Genomic DNA, 19,426 nt, shown 5'->3' on the forward strand with positions numbered 1-19,426 from the left:
AGGTCAGTGAAACTGCAGGAGTGAGATAAAAAACTCAGACTGGGATTGAGATGAGATGAAAAGTCTTAAGGAAAGCAGGCCAGAAGGTGAACCCTTGAGTTGAAGGCCCGGTTTAATAAAGGCTAAAGTACCTCTCCAAAAGAGATCCTATTGCCTGAGTACCAAGTGTATGTTTCTGCTGGAAGACCAACACCAATTGTACACAGTGGCTTTGATTGTTCAGCGTGCTGGAAGGACAGCCTGCTGCAAAGAATCCAACCTTGAAAACAACGACTCTTATTCTTTGTTATCCTTATTTTTACCCATTTCCAGATCTTGTGTGTGTGGGTAGAGGGTGAGACGTTTAAAAGGAGCAGTAGCAGCTTAGCTTGCTGTTATTCCATTGTAATTACTGCATATTTCATCTTGGTTTCTGTTATAAGTAAATCTGGTGACTCGAGGGCAACCAAGGGCCAAAGATTTCAGGAATTTTACACAAATTATTGGCTAATTCAATTGTGGAGCTGGAATAGACAACACACTAGCCCAGGGTGGCGTAACAATGTGACGGCATGAAGACAAACTTATTATTTTCAAAGCTCCATCAAATCAGCCCCATAGTCTCCACTTCCCTAAAGTGCACACAGCCAGCTATTGGGATCCAATGGGGCAAAATACTGTGTCTGCTGGAAATGCAATTAGAGATTCAGAAAATGTTGGAAATGCTCAGGTCAGGAAACATCTGTGGAGAGAGAAGCAACCTCTCTGCTGCCTTTGACATGCCCGACCACACCGTCCTCCTCCTGCAACTCTTCTGTGTTGTCCAGTCAGTGGGACTGCTATGACTTGTGGCACTTTTTCCTCTTCAGTTGTACGCAGAGAATCTGCTGCAATGGTGAATCTTCCCACCGCCATCGCTCTGGTTCCTCCCAAGGGTCAATCTCTGCTTTTCAATTCGATTCAGCCGCTCGGGCTCGCGCTTCCTCACATTCCAACTCCCGAACGCTGGGCGCCGACCGCCTCTGTGCACCAACCGCCACTGCGCGAGGAAGAACTACAACTCTGTTGGACTCTGGCCCCCGATTCCATACTACCCCTCCTCACTGCGCAGGCTCTGCAGCCACATGAGGCCTGGGTAATGTAGTTTCTATCCGATAAGAGCCTCTCCAGAGCCGCTCTGTCGGGCTTTCAAGGTTTGGGTTTATTCCACTGCCCTCGCTACTTTCTCCCTCCATCCCCTACCCCATCCTCCCATGTGACTCACTCAGGTTTGCGGGGCGAATCTCACCTGCCAGCGGCTGTTCGGTCGCTGAGCCGCCGTTTTACCTCCTGCAGCACAGCCACGTGCAGTTGTTTTCTGCAGTTCGTTTGAACCGAGTGAGCATGCGTTCGACAAGTGATCTGCATATTTAAAGGGATACTGTCCCTGTGGAGACCTGCCATTTAAAGGGAGTGTTCCTATGAACAAGGCTGAACGGGATTTGGAGGAACAAAAATCAAGTGAAGCTGAAAGACTCTTGAATTTCTGCAGCAATTTATTTTATGGCAACTGCTGATGACAGGGAGAGAGAGAGAGAGCGTTTGCCGACAGGAAGCTCAGACCAGACATCATGTCCATCGGAACCAACATTTCGGTAGGTTTGGCTGAGCGAGATCAGTCAGGGTGAAGCTGGGAAGAAGTGTGAGTGGACTCCAAATGTGGAGAGAGCTTCAACGTTCACAGACCCTCTTGAACCAACTGCTGACTCATTCCTACAGTAAGAAGTCTTACATCAGGTTAAAGTCCAACGGGTTTGTTTCAAATCACTAGATTTCGGAGCACTGCTCCATCCTCAGGTGAATTAAGAAGTAGGTTCCAGAAACATATATATAGACAAAGTCAAAGATGCAAGACAATACTTTGAATAGGAGCATTTGCAGGTAATTAAGCCTTTTCAGATCCAGAGAGAGGGGTAATCCCAGGTTAAAGAGGTGTGAATTGTCTCAAACCAGGCCAGTTGGTAGGATTTCGCAAGCCCAGGCCAGTTGAATGTAATGCAACATGAATCCAAGGTCCCGGTTGAGGCCGTACTCATATGTGCGGAACTTGGCTATAAGTTTCTGCTCGGCGATTCTGCGTTGTCGCGCGTCCTGAAGGCTGCCTTGGAGAATGCTTACCTGAAGATCAGAGGCTGAATGCCCTTGACTGCTGAAGTGTTCCCCGACTGGAAGGGAACATTCCTGCCTGGCGATTGTCGCACGATGTCTGTTCATCCGTTGTCGCAGCATCTGCGTGGTCTCGCCAATGTACCACGCTTCGGGACATCCTTTCCTGCAGCATATGAGGTAGACAACATTGGCCAAATCGCATGATTATGTACAGCGTGCCTGGTGGGTGGTGTTCTCATATGTAATGGTGGTATCCATGTCGATGATCTGGCATGCCTTGCAGAGATTGCCCTGGCAGGGTTATGTGGTGTAGTGGTCGCTGTTCTGAAGGCTCGGTAGTTTGCTGCAAACAATTGTTTGTTTGAGGTTGCGCGGTTGTTTGAAGGCAAGTAGTGGGGGTGTGGGGATGACCTTAGCAAGATGTTCATCTTCATCGATGATGTGTTGAAGGCTGTGAAGAAGATGTCATAGTTTCTCCGCTGCGGGGACCTACTGGATGACAAAGGGTAGTCTATCGGTTGTGTCCCGTGTTTGTTTTCTGAGGTCAGTGCGGTTTTTTGCTGTGGCACGTTGGAACTGTCGATCGATGAGTCGAGCACCATATCCCTTTCGTACGAGGGCATCTATCAGCGTCTGCAGATGTCTGTTACGCTCCTTCTTGTCTGAGCAGAACGAGGAGGAGCATAACAGACATCTACAGATGCTGAAAGATGCCCTTGTACGAACAGGGGCAAAGTATCATCTTGCATCTTTGACTTTGTCTATATATATGTTTCTGGAACCTACCTCTTCATTCACCTGAGGAAGGAGCAGTGGTCCGAAAGCTAGTGATTTGAAACAAATCTGGTGGACTTTAACCTCGTGTTGTAAGATTTCTTACTCTGCTCACCCCACCAATGCCGGCATCTCCACATCATTCCTACAGGTGAGAGACTGTTCACGTGTGAGGAGAGCTCCACAGAGTCATAAGATCTCCTAACTGTAACATTATACAAATGTACAGCATGTGATAAGTTAATGTCATGTTAAGCCGAGCCACCAGAGGGAGCTAAGGGACTATAAGTACTATAAATAGCACTGGCTCTTGGGCTGGGGGAGGAGACGAGGTTTGGAGCTCACAAAGGTAAGATTCATAGTGTATTGCAGAGTTAGTTAAGATATAATTGTTATAGTTAGTAGATAGAGATAGTAGTGTTAGTGAGTGTACTTTAATTCTTACATGTATGGTTGCTATTCAGAATAAGTGTCAAACTCAAATTTAGTTGTGTTAATAAAATTAGTTTAGTTCTTCAAAAGAGCTTTGTGATCACTATGCCTCCATCCTGGAAACCCCTCACAAAGATCACCACATGGTACCAGGTTGTGTATTCCCACAAAGCAAGCAGTAAGAAAGAAGAAAGAAATCAGCACATCGCTACACATTGAAATCTGCAAAGAAAAAAGAAAAAAAAACGAGACCAACATGGATGCTGTGAAAAAAACCCAGATAACTTCAAGATGTCCAGTAAACTGAGTTTAAATTGGAAAAACATCAAGCAGCAGTTTGAGGTCTTTCTCTCTGCCTCTGCGCTTGAATCAGCACCTGACACTAGAAAAATAGCGCTCCTACTAAATCTGGGATGTCCACAGGCATTTGAACCCTTTAACTCATTTGATTTCTCAGAAAATGAAGATAAAAATAAGTATGAGACAGTAATGGAAACATTTGACTCTCATTGCAAAAAACAGGTCAGTGAGGCAGTGGGGCAGCACGGTAGCATGGTGGTTAGCCTATATGCTTCACAGCTCCAAGGTCCCAGGTTCGGTTCCCGGCTGGGTCACTGTCTGCACGTCCTCCCCGTGTGTGCGTGGGTTTCCTCCGGGTGCTCCGGTTTCCTCCCACAGTCCAAAGATGTGCAGGTTAGGTGGATTGACCATGCTAAATTGCCCGTAGTGTCCTAAAAAGTAAGGTTAAGGGGGGGGGGGGGGTTGTTGGGTTACAGGTATAGGGTAGATATGTGGGTTTGAGTAGGGTGATCATTGCTCGGCACAACATCGAGGGCCGAAGGGCCTGTTCTGTGCTGTACTGCTCTATGAGGTGTATGAAAGATACATGTTTTAAAAAAAGGATGCAGCTAAAAAGGGAATCTTTTGTCTGTTTTCTAACTGATGTGAGGCTCCGAGTGCAATCCTGCAATTTTTCCTCAATTATTAAATCAATCCTGCATGACAAAATTGTGTTTGGCATATTTGAAGAGCAACTGTAATTCCATCATGTGTTAGAGAAGACATTCTCGCACAAATCCACAAAGGACATTGAGAAATGGAGAAGAAGAGCACGGCAATCGGTGTATTGGCCGGGAATCAATACAACTGCATTCAACAGTGTCGGATATGCCAAATGCACCAACCGGCACAATGTAAGCAAACCTTGGTAGAAAACGAACTGGTTACTCAACCTGGACAAATGTTGCCATGGACATATTTTACTTTCAAGGCTGTGATTATTTGATAATCATTGACTATTACTCAAATTATCCAGAGGTTATCAAATTGTCTAACTCAACAATACATTCAGTTGTCAGGGCAACGAAAAATGTATTTGCTAGACAGGGCATTCCAGTTACTGTTGTCACATACAATGGACCATGTTTTAGCAGCCTGGAGTGGTTACCATTTACCAATGACTACAACTTCACACATGTAACTATAACTGCAGGCAAATAGAAAAGCTGAAAAAGGGGTGGAAATTGTGAAGCAGCTTCTCAAGAAAGCAATGGAGGACAAAGAGGACATCGATTTAGCACTGTTAGCATACAGGGCGACACCATTGTCATTGGGGCTCTCTCCAGCACAACTTTTGATGGGACGAAAAATATTTACGATGCTACCTACTAAAATTATTCCAAACACAAACGAACAAGTCGTACATCCAAAAAACGCAGCAACTGAGGGATAAGTAAAAGAAGTATCAAACCAAACCACTATCTTCACTCAGAAGATGATATTCGAAATCCTGAAGGTGGATCGATGGACATTGCAAAAGTACTCCATGAACTCACACCAAGATCGTACGTGAGCAGAACAGAATCTGGAAAGATTTTTCGTAGAAACAGAAGAGATCTTTTGAAACTTAAACAACCTGTTACATTCGCAGAGTCAGCCACACGTCAACAACTCATATTTCCTACAAATGACTTTCCAAAAGCTATATTGTCACATAGAACATAGAACATTACAGCGCAGTACAGGCCCTTCGGCCCTCGATGTTGCGCCGACTTGTGAAAACAATCTAAAGCCCATCTACACTATTCCATTATCATCCATATGTTTATCCAATGACCATTGGCGAGTCCACTACTATTGCTGGCAGGGCATTCCACGCCCTGACTACTCTCTGAGTAAAGAACCTACCTCTGACATCTGTCCTATATCTACCTCCCCTCAATTTAAAGCTATGTCCCCTTGTGCTAGCCATCCCCATCCAAGGAAAAAGGCTCTCACTGTCCACCCTATCTAATCCTCTGATCATCTTGTATGCCTCTATTAAGTCACCTCTTAACCTTCTCTCTAACGAAAACAGTCTCCAGTCCCTCAGCCTTTCCTCATAAGATCTTCCTTCCATATCAGGCAACATCCTGATAAATCTCCTCTGCATCCTTTCTATAAGAAGGCCTATGGTGTGCTAGCGTTCATTAGCAGAGGGATTGAATTTAAGAGCCGTGAGGTGATGATGCAGCTGTACAAAACCTTGGTCAGGCCACATTTGGAGTACTGTGTGCAGTTCTGGTCACCTCATTTTAGGAAGGATGTGGAAGCTTTGGAAAAGGTGCAAAGGAGATTTACCAGGATGTTGCCTGGAATGGAGAGTAGGTCATACGAGGAAAGATTGAGGGTGCTAGGCCTTTTCTCATTAGAACGGAGAAGGATGAGGGGCGACTTGATAGAGGTTTATAAGATGATCAGGGGAATAGATAGAGTAGACAGTCAGAGACTTTTTCCCCGGGTGGAACACACCATTACAAGGGGACATAAATTTAAGATAAATGGTGGAAGATATAGAGGGGATGTCAGAGGTAGGTTCTTTACCCAGAGAGTAGTGGGGGCATGGAATACACTGCCTGTGGTAGTAGTTGAGTCGGAAAATTTATGGACCTTCAAGCGGCTATTGGATAGGTACTTGGATTAGGGTAGAATAAGGGAGTGTAGGTTAACTTCTTAAGGGCAGCACGGTAGCATTGTGGATAGCACAATTGCTTCACAGCTCCAGGGTCCCAAGTTCGATTTCGACTTGGGTCACTGTCTGTGTGGAGTCTGCACATCCTCCCCGTGACTGCGTGGGTTTCCTCCGGGTACTCCGGTTTCCTCCCACAGTCCAAAGATGTGCTGGTTGGGTGGATTGGCCATGACAAATTGTCCAAAATTCTATGATTAACCTAGGACAAAAGTTCGGCGCAACATCGTGGGCCGAAGGGCCTGTTCTGTGCTGTATTTCTCTATAATCTATAATCTATAATGAGGCGACCAGAACTGCACATAATACTCCAAATGTGGCCGCACCAGAGTTTTGTACAGCTGCAACATGACCTCATGTCTCCGAAACGCAATCCCTCTACCAATAAAAGCTAACACACAGTACGTCTTCTTACCACCTTTATCAACCTGGGTGGCAACTTTCAGGGATCTATGTACATGGACACCGAGATCTCTCTGCTCATCCACACTACCAAGAATCTTACCATTAGCCAGTACTCTGTGTTCCTGTTACTCCTTCCAAAATGGATCACCTCACACTTTTCTGCATTAAACTCCATTTGCCACCTCTCAGCCCAACTCTGCAGCTTATCTATGTCCCTCTGCAACATCCTTCCGCATTGTCCACAACTCCACTGACTTTAGTGTCATCCGCAAATTTACTCACCCATCCTCCTCCATGTCTTTTATAAAATATGACAAACAGCAGGTGCCTCAAAACAGATCCTTGTGGTACACCACTAGTAACTGAACTCTAGGCTGAACATTTCCCATCAACCACCAACCTGTCTTCTTACAGCTAGCCAATTACTGATCCAAACCGCTACACCACCCTCAATCCCATGCCTCCATATTTTCTGAAATAGCCTACCGTGGGGAACCTTATCAAACGCTTTACTGAAATCCATATACACCACATCAACTGCTTTACCCTCGTCCACCTGTTTGGTCACCTTCTCAGAGAACTCGATGTTTGTGAGGCACGACCTACCCTTCACAAAACAGTGTTGACTATCCCTAATCAAATTATTCCTTTCTAGATGATTATAAATCCTATCTCTTATAATCCTTTCCAAGACTTTGCCCACAACAGAAGTACGGCTCACTGGTCTATAGTTACCGGGGTTGTCTCTACTCCCCTTCTTGAACAAGGGGACATTTGCTATCCTCCAGTCTTCTGGCACTATTCCTGTAGACAATGACGACATAAAGATCAAAGCCAAATGCTCTGCAATCTCCTCCCTAACTTCCTAGAGAATCCTAGGATAAATCCCATCCGGCCCAGGAGACCCATCTATTTTCACACTTTCCAGAATTGTTAACACCTCCTTATCGTCTATCCTCAATCCCGTCTAGTCTAGTAGCCTGTATCTCAGTATTCTCCTCGACAGCATTGTCTTTGTCCTGTGTGAATACTGACGCAAAATATTAATTTAGCACCTCCTATCTCCTCGGACTCCACGCACAAGTTCCCACTACTGTCCTTGACTGGCCCTACTCTTACCCTAATCATTCTTTTATTCCTGACATACCTATAGAAACCTTTAGAGTTTTCCTTGATCCTACTTGCCAAAGACTTCTCATGCCCCCTCCTGGTTCTTCTTAGCTCACTCTTTAGGTCCATCCTGGCTAATTTGTAACTCTCAAGTGCCCTAACTGAACCTTCATGTATCATCTTTACATAAGCCTCCTTCTTCTTCTTGACAAGTGATTCAATTACTTTAGTACACCATGGTTCCCTCGCTTGACCGCTTCCTCCCTGCCTGACAGGTACATACTTATCAAGATCACGCAGTAGCTGTTCCTTGAACAAGCGCCACATTTCAATTGTGCCCATCCCCTGCAGTTTCCTTCATCATCCTATGTATCCTAGGTCTTGCCTAATCGCATCATAATTGCCTTTCCCCCAGCTATAACTCGTGCCCTACGGTATATACCTATCCCTTTCCATCGCTAAAGTAAACGTAACCGAATTGTGGTCACTATCACCAAACTGCTCACCTACCTCCAAATCTAACACCTGGCCTGGTTCATTACCCAGTACCAAATCCAATATGGCCTCGCCTCTTCTTGGCCTATCTACATACTGTGTCAGGAAACCCTCCTGCACACATTGGACAAAAACTGACCTTTCTATAGTACTCGAACTATAGCGTTTCCAGTCAATATTTGAAAGTTAAAGTCCCCCATAACAACTACCCTGTTACCTTCGTTCCCATCCAGAATCACCTTTGCAGTCCTTCCTCTACATCTCTGGAACTTTTCGGAGACTGATAGAAAACTCCCAACAGGGTGTCCTCTTTTTTCCTGTTTCTAACCTCAGTCCATACTACCTCAGCAGACAAGTCGTCATCAAGCGTCCTTTCTGCCACCGTAATACTGTCCTTGACTAACAATGCCACACCTCGTCCTCTTTTACCACCTTCCCTGAGCTTACTGAAACATCTAAACCCCAGAACCTGCAACAACCATTCCTGTCCCTGCTCTATCCATGTCTCCGAAATGGCCACAACGTCGAAGTCCCAGGTACTAACCCATGCTGCAAGTTCACCCGCCTTATTCCGGATGCTCCTAGTGTTGAAGTAGACACACTTCAAACCACCTTCCTGCCTGCCGGTACACTCCTGCAAATTTGAAACCTTACTCATGACCTCGCTACTCTGAACCTCCTGTACACTGGAGCTATAATTCGGGTTCCTATCTTCCTGCTGAATTAGTTTAAACCCTCCCGAAGAGCATTAGCAAATTTCCCCCTGCAGGATATTGGTACCCCTCTGGTTCAAGTGTGGACCATCCCGTTTGTAAAGGTCCCACCTACTCCAGAATGAGCCCCAATTATCCAGGTATCTGAATCCCTCCCTCCTGCATCATCCATGTAGCCACGTGTTCAACCAATCTCTCTCCCTATTCCTCGTCTCGCTAGCACATGGCACTGGTAAAAACCCAGAGATAATAACTCTGTTTGTGCTAGCTCGAAGATTCCACCCTAGCTCCCTGAATACCTGCCTTACATCCCCATCCCTTTTCCTACCTACATCCTTGGTGTTATGTGGACCACGACTTGGGGCTGCTCCCCCTCCCCCGAAGGTTCCTGAAAACACGATCCGAGACATTATGGACCTTGGCACCTGGGAGGCAACACACCAACCGTGAGTCTCTCTCGTTCCCACAGAATCTCCTCTGTCCCCCTAACTATGGAGTCCCCAATGACTAATGCTCTACTCTTCCCCCCTTCCCTTCTTAACAACAGGGACAGACTCTGTGCCAGAGACCTGGTATGTTTGGACTTCCAGAAGGCTTTTGCCAAAGTCCTGCATAAGAGATTAACGTGAAAATTAAAGCGCATGGGATTAGGGGTAGTGTATTGAGATGGATAGAAAATGGCAGATGGGATATAAAGATGAAAAATTTGTTTTCAAAAATATATATTTTTGTTAATTTTAGCGTATCCAATTTTTTTTTTCTAATTAAGGAGCAATTTAGCGTGGCCAATCCACCTGCCTTGCACATCTTTGGGTTGTGGGGCTAGACCCACGCAAACACGGGGAGAATGTGCAAACTCCACAGGAACAGTGACTCAGGGACGGGAATGTACTTGGGACCTCTGCATTGTGAGGCAGCGGTGCTAACCACTGTGCCACCGTGCTGTCCTTTAAAAAATATTTTATTAAATGTTTTTAATTTCAACATTTTAATAATTAACATTATAAAACAAATAACATTTATAAAATAAAACCAAACCCCAGCCCCCCCCCCCCCCCCCCCAACCTCCTCCCACCTTCCCCTTCCCCTCCACCCTCGCAGTTGGCAGCAACCAGCTCCCCAAAATTCAATACAAACAAACCCCATCTCTTGTGGAACCCCTCACTTGCCCGCCTCAGAGCAAATTTCACCTTCTCCAAATACAAGAATTCCATTGGATCCCCCAGCCATACCGAAGCACAGGGTTTGAGAAGTTGACCTCTACCCCAACAGAACCCGCCTGCAAGCGATCAACGAGGCGAAGGCTAAGACATCTTCCCCCGCTCCCATCTGCAACTCCGGTAAGTCTGACATCCCGAATCTGGCCCCCAGGGGACTGGGCTCTAAGTCCACATGTAAAATTACCAACAGGGTGCTGAAGAATGACCCCAAAACATCTCCAACATTGGGCAGGACCACAACACGTGCTCATGACTCCCCTCCCCCCACACCGTTCACAAATATCCTCCACCCCTTCAAACAACAGGCTCAACCTCGACTTCATCAGGTGCGCTTTAGCTGTTTCAACCCCAGCCTCAGTTGAGTCATTCATCCTCTGCAGCACTACACACCACAGTCCCTCCTCCAGCACCATCCCCAGCTCCCCTTCACACTTGGCCTTAACCCCCTCCAGATTCACACTCAAAAATCCTGCCCCAACTTCCAACCCCAACACCGACAAAACCCCCTCCAGCAATGAGACCTTTTTCACAAAATCCCGCACCCACATGTACCTGAAATATTTCCCTTACGGCACCTGAAATCTCACCTCGACCTGCTCCAGACTCGCAAACCGTCCTTCAAGACGATCCTTTATTTCCACCATTCCTTGCTCCTCCCATCCCCAAAACCTTGCATCCATCCTCCCATGTTCCCCCCCACCCTCCCCGAAACGGCATCAACTTCCACATCGCCCTCAACTTCTGAAACTGCCTCCATATATTCAGAGTGGCTACTACCAAATACCTCCACAGGGCAAATGGAAGCGGCACCATTGCCAACGCCCGCAACACCGACCCTCACAGAAACCTTTCTTCATCTTCATCTTCACCTACAAAGCCCCTGTCTCTCTACTCCAGACAAAGAGTAAGAACCAACGGGTCTTTTTCAAATTGGCAGGCAGTGACTAGTGGGGTACCGCAAGGATCGGTGCTCGGACTCCAGCTATTCACAATATATATTAATGATTTAGATGAGAGAATATCTCCAGATTTGCAGATGACACCAAGTTGGGGTGGAGAGTGAGCTGTGAGGAGGATGCAGAGATCCTTCAGTGTGATTTGGACAAGTTGGGTGAGTGGTCAAATGAATAGCAGATGCAGTGTAATTTGGTCAAATGCGAGGTTATCCACTTTGGCAGCAAAAGCGAGAAAGCAGACTATTATCCGAATGGCCATAAATTAGGAGAGACCTGGGTGTCCTTGTACCCCAGTCACTGAAGTTAAGCAAGTACAGCAGGCAGTAAAGAAAGCAAATGGTATGCTGGCATTCATTGCAAGAGGATTCGAGTACAGGAGTACGGATATCTTGCTGCAATTGTACAGGGCCTTGGTGAGGCCAAACATGGAAGATTTTTTGCAGTTTCTGTCTCCTTATCTGAGGAAGGATGTTCTCGCTCTAGAGGGAGTGCAGCAAAGGTTTACCACACTGATTCCTGGGATAGCAGGAGAGATTGAATCGGGTAGGATAGTATTCACTGGAGTTCCAAAGAATGAGGGGGTTTTCATAGAAACCTATAAAATTCTAACAGGACTAGACAGGATAGATGGATAAAGGAAGTTCTTGATGGTGGTTGTGTCCAGAACCAGGGGTCACAGTCTGAGGATACGGGGGTTTGGCCATTTAGGACAGAGATGAGAACTTTCTTCACCCTGAGAGTGGTGAATCTGTGGAATTCATTACCACAGGAAGTAGTTGAGGCCAAAACATTGAATGTTTTCAGGAAGCAGTTAAATATCGCATTTAGGACAAAGGGTAGCAAAGGATATGGGGAGGAAAGCGGGATTAGGTTAGAGGTGGATGACCAGCCATGATCATAATGAGTGGCTGAGCAGGCTCAAAAGGGCTGAATGGCTTCATCCTGCTCCTATTTTCAACATTTCTATGTTTCACAATTCATGGGGACTCATGCAACATCAACACATTCAAACAGGGTAGAAACAATTTACATGCAAGGCGTGCATCAAATCATTCTCGATCTTAACGAACCTCCATGCACACCAGCACGTTTACACAGGGGTGGAAGTGGTCAAGTATCAAGTATGATGGGCAGCATGGTGGTGCAGTGGGTTAGCCCTGCTGCCTCATGGCGTCGAGGTCCCAGGTTCTATCCCAGCTCTGGGTCACTGTCCGTGTGGAGTTTGCACATTCTCCTCGTGTTTGCGTGGGTTTCGCCCACACAACCCAAAAATGTGCAGGCTGGGTGGATTGGCCATGCTTAATTGCCCCTTAATTGTAAAAAATGAATTGGGTACACTAAATTTATATATATTTTTTTAAAGTATCAAGTGTGATGTCAAAACCAAAATCTTTATATAGTTTCGGAGCCTCCTGACACATCAGGCAATCCATACAAGAAAGAAACATTTCAATTCTGAGTTTTGTGACAAAGCAACAGCTTCAATCCTAACTGATAAACCAGATGGTTCACACAGTATGAATTTTGTGAGATGGAATTTTGTGAGATTCACACACATGGGGCGCGATTCTCCCAAAGGGAGACTAAGTGCCGATGGCCGGAGTGAAACCCGGAGTATTTCACTCTGGCGTCGGAGGCCGCTCCTCACCCCCTATTCTCTCCTCCCCCCCCCCCCCCCCCCCCCCCCCGGAGCGGCGTTGCGCGAATCTCGGGCGCCAGGCCTTGACGCTTGACGCGGTCGGCGGCGCCTAAGTGACGTCAGCCACGCATGCGCAGATTGGCCAGCTCCAACCCGCGCATGCGCGGTTGCCGTCTTCCCCTCCACTGCCCTGCAAGACATGGCAGCTTGATCTAGCGGGGCAGCGGAGGGGAAAGAGTGCGTCTCTCAGAGACGCGGCCCGACGATCGGTGGGCACCGATCGCGGGCCAGTCACCTCACGAGCATGCCCGTGGTGCTCTATCCTCTCTCCGCCCCCCCACAGGCCCCACACTTACCTGTCGCGCGATGTTCATGCCTGCAACGACCAGATGTGGTTGCCGCCGGTGTGAACCGATCAGGATCGTCAGGCCGCTCGGCCCATCTGGGCCGGAGAATCGCCGGTCGCCGGGAAAAACAGCGAGCGGCGATTCTCCGAGCGCGTGTCGCAAAACGCAACATGCCATTTTGGGGGGGGTGGGAGAATCGCAGGGGGTGCGAGGGTGGTGTGGCGTGATTCGTCCGGCCCTCCCGCGATTCTCCCCCCCCCCCCGGCGTGGGGAGTGGAGAATTGCAGCCATGATAAATCCTTCCAGTGTGAGGTCACATAGAATCGCATAGAATCTCCACAGAAGAATGCCTTTTGGCACCTTGTGTCTGCATCGACCCTCTGAAAGAGCACCCTACCTAGTCCCACTCCCCTGCCCTATCCCCATAACCCTGTAATCCCATCTAACCTGCATATCTTTAGACACTAAGGGGCAATTTAGCATGGCCAATCTACCTAACCGGTGTGTGCCTGAGCGTTCACCCAGTCATCGACACTGGTAAAACACCACCGCAGTTATACTGGGGAGAAGCCGTTTATGTGCTAGGTGTGTGAGAAATCATCCTCCGAATCATCACATCTCTGCTGACACCAACATATTCACACAAGTGAGAAGCCGTTCTTATGTGAAGTTTGTGACAAATCATTCTCGTTGTTAAGGAACATCCATGCACAGAGTGGAGGAAGTGGTCGACTGTGAGATTTGTGCAAAAGTCTTCACAAACTTAAGGACGCTCCAGTTACATCAACCAATCCACTCAGGAGACAAAACCAATCCACTCAGGAGACAAACACTTCAGTTGTGACTTTTGTGATAAAGGTTTTATAACATTTTCAGCCCTCTTAATACGCCAGAAGATTCACACGGGGGAGATACCCTTCAAGGGTGAATTCTGCGGGATGACTTTTTCCCATTTCGGAGAATGGTGTAGTGGTTGTGTCAGTAGACTGGTATTCCCGAGACCCAGGGTAATTCTCTGTGGACCTGGGTCGATGCCGCCATAGCAGACGGTAAAATTTGAATTCAATATAAATGTGGAATTTAATATCGAGTGATCATCGTTGTTGTAAGCAGCCATCTGTTCACTTTCGGGAAGGAAATCTGTCACCTTTACCTGATCTGGCCTCCATGTTACTCCAGACCCAGAGCAATGTGGTTGACTCTATTACAACCCTAGACAGTGGCTAGGGTACTAGGCAGAAATCCCAATATTTATTTAAATTTTGCAAAACTGTGAGGAAAGGATACTTCACTCCATGCAAAATGGGGATATGGTATATTGAAACAAACTTTATTACTAACGTGATTAAAATATCTTTAACATTACATAAGAACATATCTTACAATTACCCTTTAAACAGTGTTAATCAATACAGTGACAAAATAACTCTTAACTACAATCTTTATTCCCAATCAAACAACAAAATCATCTTGGATCCCAATCCACTGTTAGCACTCAGGAAAACCTGCTGTACAGAGATTTCTTTTGAGACTGTTTGAAAAGATAGAGTTCAAACCTGTCAGAACAATGCAGAATCTTTTTATTTCAAGAAGAAATTAGATGCAGCTCTTGGGGCCAAAGGGATCAAGGAATATCGGGGCGGGGGGGGGGGGGGGGGCAGGATCAGGCTGTTGAATTTGATGATCAGCCATGATCATAATGAATGATGGAGCAGGCTGAAGGGCTGAATGGCCTACGCCTGCTTCTGTTTTCTATGTGTGTTTCTATGTATTTCGTCAGAAACTTCTCAGGATCACTTCCAGCCACTAACTAACTCTGTAAAGCCTTAACATCTTACTGCTTCAACCCCTGGCTCCTCCCATTAACTACTAATCTCACTAAACTAAATACAATGGGTGGGATTCTCCAGTCCACCAGTGCATGTTTTTCAGCCATGCGCGATTTGCTGGCGGCAGAATTATATCTTCCCACTAATTGTCACCACTCCTTGCCATGGCAAAACCCACTGACAGGTGCGTGCTGCCGGCGGGAAATTTGAATTGCATTGACTGGAGTATCCAAGCCAATGTCTCTAAATAACTACTCCACAGGGAATTCTCTTAATATAAACAAAAATCCCAAGCGTTTACGATGCTTTAATTGTACCTCAGGCTCCCTAAAAGCCTAGCTGTCTTGCAAACCAGGATTTTTTAAAACACTATTGAAGCAGTCTACACACTAACCCAGGCTTTTAACCTTTACTGCACCAAATACATATAATACAATGTATCTAAAATTCCACAGGGCAGCAGTGGAATTTTAGCAGCAGTGTTACAGTGGTTAGCACTGGTGCCTCACAGCGCCGAGGTCCCAGGTTTGATCCTGGCTCTGGTCACTGTCTGTATGGAGTTTGCACACTCTCCCGTGTTTGCGTGCCCCCCCCCCCTAATCGGAAAAATGAATTGCCTACTCTACATTTTTTTTTGAATATCTGACATTCCTAAATTCATCACACCTCCTATTAAAAATAATGAACCAGCAATATAAACATATCGCTTCATTTTCCAAAGTCTTCTCACTCAAAACAGGTATGTATCGTATTATGTTTCAGCATGCAAATTTAAACATTAGTCTTCACCCTTTCTTTTCCACCTTCAAACATTTTCTCACATTTCAAAGTCATCACAAAGCATCTGCAATCATGTTTTCTCTTCCTGCTATAAACTCCAGCTAAACAAGCTTTCATTTCCATCCTTAAACTTTTCCAAAAACTTTAATGGATTATGGTCTATGTCTCGAATGACTTATTAGCAACATAGATGCCAGAATGTTCTAACACCAATACGGAACTCAAAATATCCTTCTTGATGGCTAAATATTGCCGTTGATGAATATTTAGATTCCGAGAAAAATAACAAACACGATTTTCTATTATTTTGTTATATTTCTCCAGTACAGCACCAACACCCACATCAATTGTGACCTTAAATTGCTTGTCATCATTTGGTTTTGCCAACACTGGTGCAGTGGTTAACATAGTTTTCAGATTGTTGAATGCCTCTTTTGTGAGGGCCACGAAGAATCCAGCACGAGTTTTCAGGATACAAAGAAATAACATTTATTTACAAATTAACATATATATACACAACAGCAGCAACAACTTCTCTTGCTGCCAAACTCCTCTCTCTCTGGTTCCAAACTGGCCAGCTCTATTTATGCAGGGAGTCTGCTAATGATTTCTCCGCACCCCTCATTGGGGAAGCTCATACTCCCACAGGATTGTCATTAGTCCCCAGCCAATGGTAAGCAGGCAGGTTATAACATCCCTCCCCCCCCCCAAAGTCCAAGGAATCCACCGAAGACCCTGGCGAAGGAGGGCGTCAGACTCCTTTTGCCGCAGGCCAGACACCATTTGCACAAGGCGCTGGATCAGGCGGCGTGTAACGAAATGGAGACTGGCGCTTCCATGATGAACGACGTAATGGTTGTACGTCCACCGCCCGTCGGCCCGAGGATTCTCCATCTGAGGTGTCTTGTGTCTCCATCTCGGAGTCAGAGTCTGCTGCCTCCGTCATCTCGGTGTCTTTATCTCCACGCGGTTCTGTCACGACTTGCGCAGGCTTTGAGTGAGGCACCAGAGGAAGATTGAGAGGAATACTTTCCATTGTGTCTGGTCTCTGTGGCTGTAGGAATGAGCTTCTGGGGCGGACAATCTTTGGTAGGGATAGTCTTCTGGACCGAACATGGTCTACATGTTTGCGCTGGAGACGCCTCTGGGCTTGTACCTGGTAAGAGATAGGGCCCGTTTGGCGAAAGATTACTCCAGGGACCCACTGGGCACCACCAGCAAAATTCCGAACGAACCCTGGGTCACTGGGCGTAAACTGCCGAATCGGCCGATGCCGAGAAAAAACATGTCCCTGCCGTTCGCGGGTGCGGCGTACTTTTGCGCCAATGTCCGGGAAAACCATTCTAAGGCGGGTGCGACGTCTCCGTCCCATTAGGAGTTCTGCGGGAGCTACCCCAGTCACTGCATGGGGGGTGGTCCTATATGAAAACAAAAACCGAGCCAGTCTTGTGTCCATCGACACGGAAGACTGCTTCTTTAGGCCTCGTTTGAATGTCTGCACTGCGCGCTCCGCCAACCCATTTGAAGCCGGGTGGTAAGGGGCAGTGCGGATATGACGTATGCCGTTCATCTTCATGAACCTTGCAAACTCCTCACTTGCCGGCGGAAGCTTCTGATGCTCCTGGCAAATGGAGCAGTTTTGGGCCACCTTCTCAATGTCGGTGTCGAGGCCTGGCCACCAGACATAACTCTGGACCAACATTTTCATTTTGGTCACACCTGGATGCCCATTGTGCAAGTCTCTCAGTATCAGCTCCTGTCCCTTTTCCGGAACAATCACATGCGTCCCCCACAAAAGGATGCCTTCTTCCACGCTGAATTCGGACAGCTTGGAGGAAAATGCCCGCAACTCGCCTGGGAGCTGTCTATGCTGCTCTCCATACAGGACTATGTGCCGAACCTTTGACAGGGCTGGCTCCGTCTGGGTCCACTCACAGATCTGTGATGCTATGAGAGGCAAGGTGTCCATAAAATTTAGTGTTGCAACCACCTCACCGGTCATGGGGGTTGACATGGGGCCGGTCGATAAAGGCAATTGGCTCAGTGCGTCGGCATTCCCTATCTGGGTTCCTGGTTTGTGTTCCAGAGAATACTCGTATGCAGCGAGCAACAAAGCCCAGCGCTGGATCCGTGCGGAAGCAATGGGCGGTATTGGCTTATCCTCTCTGAAAAGTCCCAGCAGAGACTTATGATCAGTCATGATAGTGAAGTGGTGGCCATATACGTACTGGTGGAAACGTTTCACTGCAAAGACCACTGCCAGGCCCTCCTTCTCGATCTGCGCGTACTTTGTTTCCGCTGCAGTCAATGTGCCTCCCGCGAAAGCTGTCGGCCACTCGGCCCCGTTCTCTATCTTGTGGGACAGGACGGTCCCAATACCATACGGGGATGCATCATATGTGATGAGCAAAGGCTTTCCAGGATCATAGTGGGTTAGTAACCCAGAAGACGACAATTGTTGTTTTACCCGCCGGAAAGCGGTTTCTTGCGACTGACCCCAAACCCAGGTAGACTACTTCCTTTGCCTGAAAAACGCACTTTGTGCGCCGTAAACGGACTCCAGCCTCCGAAAAGCGTCTAAGGACAGCCTCCAAATTTTCTAAATGTTCCTGCTCCGACGTCCCTGTGATCAAAACGTCATCTAAGTAAACAGCAACACGCGGTAAACCTCTCAAAATGCCCTCCATAATGCGTTGAAAAATAGCGCAGGTAGAGGATACTCCAAAAGGCAAACGTGTATATTCATACAGGCTCCAGTGTGTATTAATCATTACATGTGGCCGGGAGGCAGGGTCCAGCTCCAACTGTAGGTAGGCGTGACTCATATCTAATTTTGCGAACGAGAGTCCGCCTGCAAGCTTAGTGTAGAGATCCTCTATGCGAGGCATTGGGTATCGGTCGAGTCGGGAAGCTGTATTCACTGTAAGTTTATAGTCGCCGCACAAGCGAACTGTGGCATCTGGCTTCATTACAGGTACAATTGGTGCTGCCCAGTCAGCGAAACGGACGGTCCTGATGATACCCGAAGTCTCCAAATGAGTGAGCTCCCTTTCTGCATTCACGAGCAAGGCGTAAGGCACCGGGCGAGCCCGGAAGTAGCGCGGCGTGGCTTCTGGTTCGACTTGGATACGGGCTACAGCCCCTTTTATTTTCCCCAAACCGGGCTGGAATACATCTGTGTATCATCCTAGAACCTCAGTCAACCCTCCAGAAACTGTTTGGAGGATGTGCTGCCACTGCAACCGCAAATGGCGCAACCAGTCCCGACCCAACAGGCTGGGCCCATGGCCGTGCACCACGATAAGTGGGAATTGTCCCTCACTGCGTCCATAAACAACAGGGGTCATCGTAGTTCCTGCAATGTCCAATGGTTCCCCCGTATAGGTGGCCAAACTGGCCTGTGTGTTGGTTAATGTAAGCATCTGTGTACCCTGCTTGATGCGGTCGAATGTCCTCTGGGCGATCACGGAGACCGCTGCGCCAGTGTCCAACTCCATCTCAAGCGGGTGACCATTGACCCGTACTGTCACTTTAATGGGAGCCATACGGGGAGCTGCCACACAATGCAGCTGCAGGCAGTCATCCTCCGTCT

At 47.2% G+C, this 19,426-nt stretch overlaps 1 protein-coding gene across 1 annotated transcript in view; it reads left to right on the top strand.

Moving 5' to 3' along the window:
- The first annotated feature begins 1,446 nt into the window (after window positions 1-1,446).
- LOC119975578 overlaps window positions 1,447-19,426 on the top strand; it is an 84,407-nt gene continuing 66,427 nt past the window's right edge. Inside the window, exon 1 of the mRNA XM_038815367.1 lies at window positions 1,447-1,613. Coding sequence (XP_038671295.1) covers window positions 1,590-1,613 — 24 coding nt within the window. The 5' untranslated portion in view covers window positions 1,447-1,589. The remainder of the gene's footprint in view (window positions 1,614-19,426) is intronic.

Source organism: Scyliorhinus canicula, chromosome 13 (genome assembly GCF_902713615.1).
Source record: "Scyliorhinus canicula chromosome 13, sScyCan1.1, whole genome shotgun sequence".
Lineage (NCBI taxonomy): Eukaryota > Metazoa > Chordata > Chondrichthyes > Carcharhiniformes > Scyliorhinidae > Scyliorhinus > Scyliorhinus canicula.